General features: G+C 32.2%; 1 protein-coding gene across 2 annotated transcripts in view; it reads right to left on the bottom strand.

The window, feature by feature from the left end:
• Positions 1-3,983: 3,983 nt before the first annotated feature.
• LOC114329501 (uncharacterized) overlaps positions 3,984-9,105 on the bottom strand; it is a 554,120-nt gene continuing 548,998 nt past the window's right edge. For both annotated transcript variants that reach the window (XM_028278630.2, XM_028278631.2), the window contains one exon: positions 3,984-4,208. In XM_028278630.2, coding sequence (XP_028134431.1) covers positions 4,158-4,208 — 51 coding nt within the window. In that variant the 3' untranslated portion in view covers positions 3,984-4,157. The remainder of the gene's footprint in view (positions 4,209-9,105) is intronic.

Here is a 9,105-nt window from a genome sequence, read left to right as displayed (position 1 = left end):
GTATCCATTACGTTTCATCTAACATTGCTTTCAACTAGTATACAGTCAACAATTATGGATTTATTATTTCGACCTTTGACTTGGTGTTTACAAAATATATCGGTTAATGCCATATTGCTTAAACGGTAAAATTCTAGCAATTTCCTTCCATTGTTCTTTCTGGTCATATCTCAATATGGTCCTATGTGCCTAGTGTCGCATATTGGCCTTATTTACTATTTTTGCTCCTCCTCGTCTTTTTTCCTGGTCTCTGATATTGCTAATATATTTGAGGCCATGAGAGCCAGAGTGGCCTATCTGATTTTGACATTACTTTTCATAATCAAAGAAAATGATCAGCTATAATGAAGCTATTAATGTCCGATTGTTTTAGTAATTGTATGTTGACCAATAATGATTCTTGGTCAACATAAAATTACTAACACAATCGAGCATTGTTAGCTTCTGATCATTTTCTTTGATTTTGTAAAGTAAGGCAAAAACCAATTGGGCAATTGGTCAAAAACCAATAATGATTCTTGGTCAACATAAAATTACTAACACAATCGGACATTGTTAGCTTCTGATCATTTTCTTTGATTATGTAAACTAATGTCAAAATCAGTTAGGCCGCTCTGGCTCTCATGGCCTCATTTAATTCTGCTGCCTCAAACTCATCTACTAGTTTTATTTCTATTGTATTGTCCTTTTCATGATCATTTTTCAGTGCGTCACAAATGATAGGAAAAAGGGTAAGTCCGTGATAATACACATTTATGACATTTATTCTAACATGACCTTTTAGTTAAATCTGACAGTTGTCACATTTTATTTTCAATTTAGAATAAAAACAAATAAAATGTGTTTCTTGCATTTATAAAATGGTATTTTCTTTGATTTGTATAGTCTTATAAATTATGCAGATTATATTTGTAATATTATTATCCAATTAAAAAAAAATATTTTTTTAATTATGGCGCCATCTATCGACAACTAGAATAATCACAGAACTAGAAGTAATCACCGACGTGCCTTTTTTTCTGTCACATATAATTTAATGCGTTAGAAAGAAATCGAAAAACTGTGACGCACTGAAAGATGATCATGAGAAAAAGAATATTTACGCTCTTTATGTTCCATTCTCCACTTTTTCAAATGCTATGCATATTGTTTTCTTACTTGATGTATATGTGTGTTTTGTGCTATTAATTCTTTGATTCAATCCATTTTTCGTAGTAATGTTGATTTTCCTCATCATTTCGGATAAAGTGACTTATAGTCCAACTAATGAAGCTTAAAATAGGACAAAACCTCGCATTTTTTACAAAATGGATAGATTTGCTTGAAAATTTGAAGATAAGCAGTGGATAGTCCAAGGATCAAAATCTTTATGATGGCAACAGGCGCTTTTACCATGGGGATGGTTGCCACCTCAGCTCGGGGGTGGAAATTTTTTATTATATTTTGACCGCAAAAGTTGGTAAAAACGTTCATTCTAAGCAAAAAATGTTCTACACTTTTTTTGATAAAATTAATGGTTTTCGAATTATTCGCCATCGAACGTGTTAGTTTTATATCGAAAAAATCAGTGTTTTTAATCAGTTTTCTGCTAATAACACAAAAAGTTTTCGTTTTATCAAAACAGCTTAACTTAACAAAAATGTATATTTTGAAAAAATAAACAAAACGGTTCTTTTTAATTTTCTTTAAGACCAATAGTAATCGAGCTATACTTTTTTATATGGTAGCTCTTCTTCGTCAAAAATGCTTATTGTAGTTTCAAAGTCAAAAGACGGAAAAACTATGCATTTTTAGAGGATAATTTGTTCAAACTAAATTAAATTATTTAAAAATTACTATCACCAGAAATACAAAAAAAAACTCTAGTTCAAAAAATAAGTGACTTATAAGGAAAAGAATGTCAGTTCCTATTTTTTTCAGCGAGGAAGTGATTGGAAACAACCTCCTTATCACCACCCTAATTCAAATTAGTCATTGATCTTATTTGGTATTCTTTATTTGTGTATTATAAATAGGTTATAGAAGTTTGACCGGCATAGAATGATTAGTTTAAAAAAAATGGAGTTAAAAGCGAATAACGAATTTTTGTAGTGTGGTAAAAAATTTCATTTTCTTGAGAATAGAGAGATTAGCATCAGAGATACGAAAAAATGTTTAAATATGAAATTATAGGTTATTTAGTTCCCAAGAATTGGTAAAAAAATTTTTTTCTCTGGCAAAAATTGCATGAGCTTTTGACAATTAAAATTTGTAATAACATGCCAAAACCACCTTTAGCAACCCTTTCAAAGTCACCTCTTTTTGCGACTGAGGATTCTAAAAAGATTTAATATTAACAGCTTTATAGATCTTGTAAAAATCTACAAAATTCTTTGTAACCAAACTTTCTAAGATAAAAAACCAGAAAGTTGCGGTTAAAAATCAATATATTTTTTTGAAAAAAAAAAAATGGAGAAATCCAATTGAAAGCACATTAATGTAAGTTAGCGGTGTCTTTAGTCATTGGCCTTATTCAGTATTCTTTATTTATGTACTGTTAATAGCTTCTAGAAGTTTGACTGACTTGGAACGATTAGTTTTTAAAAAACTGGAGTTAAAAGCAAATAAAGAATTTTTGTAGTTTGGTAAAAATGCCATTTTCTTCAGAATATAAAGATTGGTATCAGAGACAAGAAAAAATGTTTAAATATAAAATTGTAGGTTATTTATTTCCCAAGAACTTGGTCTAAAAAAAATTTTCTACAGCAAAAAATTTAGTGAATCGAAAACTATTAATTTTATCGAAAAAATGTATACAACATTTTTTGCTCAGAATGAATGTTTTTATTAACTTTTGCGGTCAAAATATAATAAAAAAGTTCCACCCCCGAGATGGGGTGGCAACCATCCCCATGGTAAAAGCGACTTTCGGCATCATATAGATTTTGATCCTTGGACTATCTGCAACGTATTCTCAAATTTTCAAGCAAATAGATCCATTCTGTAAAAATTGCGAGGTGAAAAGCTTCGGTTCCTGGACTATTTACTAGGTTAACCTTCGGAGTACGAAGACTGGGTCAAGCGTGACCCGAAATTGAGTTATTTCTGAATATTTTATTAAATAATTTTTTTACAAATCCGATTGATCGTAAGTTCTCCTTATTTGTTTCAATCTATTTTTTCGTATATAATTCGTGAACATGCAAATTGCAGTTTTTCCTCTACGTAACATCTATGATGCCGGGTCAGTCCTGACCCGGTGTTCGGATTTTGAAGAATATTTTCAATATGTTTGTAGGTACACGTAAATCGCAGCCGTCTCTGTTTACGGGTATACGTACAGTGGAACCCCGATAAGTCGGCCTCCGATAACCCGGAAGTCCGGCTAACCCGAACCGATTTGCATCAGTCAAAACAAACATTTTTTCACTTTGACTAAGTTTTTTACCAAGAAATAAACAATACTGTATACAACTGTACGTAATTTAGTTGTATTGTGCATATTTTATGTATTTCATGTTTGTGCAATTATAATGGAGTTTATCTGTAAGTATACCGTGTTTTATTAATTTTTACCATATTCTCCGGCTAACTCGGATTTTCGATAACTCGGATCGGCCGCAGTCTCGATTAATGCGACTAATCGAGGTTCCACTGTATTCAAATATATGGCCGGAGCAAATTTACTTATGCCCGTTTTCTGTAAGGTATTAAAATCTGGCCGCCCGGAGCGAACTAGTATATGGCCATGGGTAACCATCTTAAAAAATTTAAATACAATAATTTAGGATTTTGTTTGTTTTTTGTTGAATTAAAGATACTGTTTAATAATACTGACTATTTAAAACATAAAAAAATGAGAATGGGTCACGCTTGACCCATCATCGTAATCTAAGTAAGTCAAATAATCTCCGTACTCCGAAGGTTAAAGGGTAAATAAAAAAAATTGGTCTTATATTACGTCATATTATTAAATATTTCATAAAAGGAAAATAAAACCATCATTAGGCCACACGGATGCTTTATTTCGGACTAAATAACTTTTAGCAAGAATAACAGGGAAATCTGCGGGAATCAATGACACTGAAGAACACGAAAAACAACCAAACTTAAAATGATTGTCTACTAGGGTGGGTTGACAAAAAACGAAGAATCATTGGAAATGCTTGCGTGTCGTCTCATCTTCTAACTGGAAGCCAATCTCCCACGTCTTGCTCGCTCTGCTGGTACTGAAACAAAGAGAAAAATATGTTAATGTAATAAATATAAAGTTTCTTTTCATGATAAATAGACTTAGGCAAATATGCAAATAAAAAGGTATGAAATATGCCCATAAATATGCAGTATTTTACCCAAAAATATGCAAGTTTATCTAGAAAATATGCATGTAATAAAAAAATATTTACAATATATTCACATGTTATATTAATTAACATGTGTATGTATTTTATAAACTAAGCTTATGCTATTAAATATTTAACAACAACAAAATAACAAAATACAACAAAAACAACAAAATATTAAATGCTGTTTTTTTTCTAAAAAAAATATGTGGCTTCTATCTGAGTACATATAAAAACTTCTTTCGACATCAATTCATGTAACTGGGGCATTTTTCAAATTCATCATAATAGTTGGCACTAAATTAAGTGGTTCGGAAAATGTTCAAGCTAGTACTTGAACCACTTCAGAAAAAACCTGGTAACCACTATTTTTTCCCATGGTTGTTAGAACATTTTTGGAAAGTTTTCTTTCCATTATGTATGTAATACTTTTAACGTTTTGACACAACGATTCAAATTCTTTTATTAAAAATGTACTGTCTAACAATGATAATTTGGAGGAATCCAATTGGGTAATAGTTTTCTGAACAAAAGTATAGTTTGATTTTATGAATGACATTGAACTGTTTATTTTCGGAATTTTCAAAGCACAACAATTACACTTCTTTTACAAAAAAAGTGAAAAGGACCATCAAAAGAAAAATTTTTACCTAGGGATATAAACTGGCAGATTTTGGAACCATTGTATGAAGGACAAAACGTGACAAAACTATGTATAATCCGCTATCTTTTATTAGTTCCAGTTCCGATACCAAAAATTTGAAGACCAAGGGATTATAGAACAAAATTAAATACCTATTGAGATTTCCAAGCTATTTATTTGTTGCATGAATATAAAAATATATATAGGGTGTCAATTTAAAAAGTTGCCACCCCTATAATTTGGTCCATATAGAAAATCTAAAATTATACAAAAACACGTCAAATTTATTTGTGAGGCGGACATTTTATAGAACAGTTTTCAACTAAATTATACTAACCCTCTAGCGGGGGGGACACAACCCCCAAAATATTTAATCGAAAGGGGGGTTGAGTGATACCTCATTTTAAAAGTCGTTCGATTGCCTGTTCAAAAATGCCACATACATTATATTTCTTTTCAGTAATTTTAATTTTTTTTATAATTAATTTTAATAATTAAATATCGAGTTCAGAACTCCAAAAATTTTTTTGGAGTATTGAACTCCAAATTGAAATTTTTTTGGGGTGTTGAAGTATTTAGAGTATTTTTTTGAAGTATTTTTGAAAAAATCAAGTAAAACCTTAAAGATATTAAGTATAGAGTTCAGAACTCCAAAATTTTTTAGAGTATTGAGTCTAAGATTTTTCCAAAAGTACTGAAAAGAAATATGTGGTATTTTTAGAAAGGTAATTTAATTACCTTCAAAATGAGGTATAACTTAACCCCCCTTTTCATTAAATATTTTGGGGGTTGTGTCCGCCCCCGCTATAGCGTTGATGTAATTTAGTTGAAAAGTGGTCTACAAAATGTCCCCCTCACAAATGAATTTCACGTGTTTTTGCATATTTTTAGATTTTCTATAGAGACCAAATTATAGGGGGTGGTAAGTTTTCAAATTGACACATTGTATACAACCAAAATTTCAAATTATATGCACTTTATGCACATTTATATGAAAATATGCAAAATTTGATATTTTTGCATTTTTTATGCATAATATGAAAAATATGCTATTTGCATATTTGCCTAAGTCTAATGATAAACATAAAAAATAAACAACACAAAGTCTTCCATAGATAGATAAACTGTAATTTATATCATAAGTTTATATACAGAGTGTCCCAAAAGTAGTGGAACGGTCGAATATCTCGCGAACTAAACATCGGATCGAACAACTGAAAAACACATTTTCAATAATCTTTAAAAATCCATTTAATGACTCCAAACAGGTTCCCCCACTCCACCACCTGGAGGTGCGGTGGGGGGTAATTTTAAAATCTTAAATATAAACCCCCAGTTTTTATTACAGACATAAATTTCTTATGTTAAAGTAAGCAACTTTTATTCGAGACATTTTTTAGAATTGTGGATAGATGGCGCTCTAATCGGAAAAAACGATTCATCGTGATGCTATAGGTAAATTATAGAAACGGTCTAATATCTCGAAAAATACACTTTCAAATAAAAACCAAAAAATACGTGTTCAATATTTTTCAAAAACCTATCGATTAACGCCAAACATGACCCTCTACCCCACCCCCTAGAGGTGGGGTCGGGGGTAACTTTAAAATCTTAAATAGCAACCTCCATTTTTTATTGCAGATTTGGATTCATCATGAAAAATTAAGCAACATTTATTCGAAACATTTTTTAGAATTGTTGATAGATGGCGCTATAATTGGAAAAAGACGATTTATTAGCGCCATCTATCAACCATTCTAAAAATGTTTCGAATAAATGTTGCTTAGTTTTTCATGACGAATCCAAATCTGCAATAAAAAATGGTGGTTGTTATTTAAGATTTTAGAGTTACCCCCTACCCCACCTCCAGGGTGTGAAGTGGGGGGTCGTGTTTGGTGTAACTCGATAGGTTTTTGAAAAATAATAAACACGTATTTTTTGGTATTCCATTTGGAAGTGTACTTCTCGAGATATTATACCGTTTCTATAATTTACCTATGGTGTCAGGATAAGTGGTTTTTTCCGATTATAGCACCATCTATGTACAGTTCAAAAAAATGTCTTGAATAAAATTTGCTTACTTTTATGTGAGAAATCCAAATTTAAAATAAAAACTGGGGGTTTCTATTTAAGATTTCAAAGTTACCCCCACCCCACCTCTAGGGCGTGGACTGGGGGGTCGTGTTTGGTGTCATTCGATAGATTTTTGAAAATTATTGAACACGTATTTTTCAGTTTCTCGATACGATGTTCATTTCGAGAAATATTCGATCGTTCCGCTACTTTTGGGACACCCTATATATACCGACTGTTTTACGGTATCCTAGGCAGTTTATCGCAAATCGAACGCCATTGTTTTCTGTTTTGCTATGAATATACTTCTATATTTTTCTGTTCATGGCTATATTGATCCCGTTTTCCCAAGACTTCTTTGATCTAACTTTTCTCCTTTTTCTTTTTAGGACCCATTCCCAGGTTTTAATTGGTAATCTCTCATCATTCATTCTTCTCATGTGTCCGTACCAGGAAAGTTGTTTCTTTCTATCGTATCCGTTAATGTTGTCTCTACCTTCATTATTTCATTTATCCTACCTGTTCTTACATGATCGTGTAATGTCAATATATAGCATCTTCGCCAAAAATTGTTCTCTACTGCTTTTATTCGATTCTTCCTTTTTTTTACTTATTGTCCAGACTTCTGATTCATATAAGTCATCAGTCAGTGTTGTATATATTTGTTTTTCTTTAGTATTTTCTCGTATGTCTTTACTCCATAGTACCGAGTTGATCTGACTTGTAATGGCTCTTCCTCTACCTAATTTTTGTTGTATATCTGTTTCGTCGATTGCATCTTCCGTCAAGGTAACTTCCAGGTATTTAAATTCTTTACTGTTTTTTTATTATTTTTCCTTCTAAGTATAGGTCTTCGCCTCTGCAGCCTATTGTCATGTTTTCTGTTTGGTGTGTATTTTTCCAGACCCCACTCTTCATACTCCTCCACCAGTTTTCGAACCATATAAGCAGTGTCCTCTGCATCCTCCGCTGGAACCACCTGATCGTCAGCAAATATCAAAGTAGTCAGATTGCCCGTTTCTAATTCGTACTCTCATTTTTTTACATTTTTGAACCATTTCTTCAGAGCCGTGTTTATATAAATTTTGAAGAGGATAGGGGACAGGCATCATACCTGCCTTAGACCCTTGTTAACCTGAAAGTATTCTTTCGAGTGTCCAACTCTCGTTTTTATACAACTGCTGTTTGTTTCCTTGTTGAAAACTCTTCACCGCATTAACTTACTGTGGATGTACATTGTTCTCTCTCAAGGATTCCCAAAATCTATTTAACGGCACACTGTCATATGCTTTCTCAAATCTATAAATACTAGAGGTACTTGACTCCCATATGTTGTGATTTTTCAATTAGTGATTTTATACAAAACAGCTTATCAACTGCTCTGAAACCACTCTGCTCCGTCCAATCCTTATATTAACTTTCTATCATAAGTTTAAAAGGAAAAAGGACATATCCACCAAATTCAGTTTGGTGAAGATTTGGCGAGTAAAAATAGAAACAAACAGAAGAAATAAATAACGGATTCAATGCAACCCGAAATAGGTTCAACGCAACGTGAAATAGCGAAATTTCTCTCAAAATTTGTTATTTATGATCCTTAATCTAATGCCGTGCCCTAATTCATAGCCTCTCTACCCTATTCTTAATGTCCTGTGGAGCGTCGCGCTTTTTTCCGTGAATTGTCGGTAAAATGACACGGTTCAAAGAAATTTAACATATAGGTACTAAAGCGTCCCCCTTTCTATGAAGCTAGGGCGCTGAGATGGTCAGTACCCTGGTAATTTTACTATGTAAGTAGTGGTCTAACTACGTTGTGTTAAGATTTTTATCATTGTATAAATTAAATTACGTAATAAAATTTTACCGCCCACACTAGCGGTGTACCTAGATATGGGACATGATGGTCCGACTGATTTTATTATAAAAGTAAATACAGTCGGAAAAATGAAAGATTACCCATGAACGATCATATCAAGCACATTTGGATTTGCTGCCTTTTTCTATAAATAAAAAACGAGAGAGATAGATTATTAATGTCTGGTTGCACCAACAGATCTTAGGCTTAAG

This window comes from Diabrotica virgifera, chromosome 1 (genome assembly GCF_917563875.1).
Source record: "Diabrotica virgifera virgifera chromosome 1, PGI_DIABVI_V3a".
Lineage (NCBI taxonomy): Eukaryota > Metazoa > Arthropoda > Insecta > Coleoptera > Chrysomelidae > Diabrotica > Diabrotica virgifera.
Note: the sequence above shows the minus strand (reverse complement) of the source record. Positions and strands in the feature narration are given on the sequence as shown.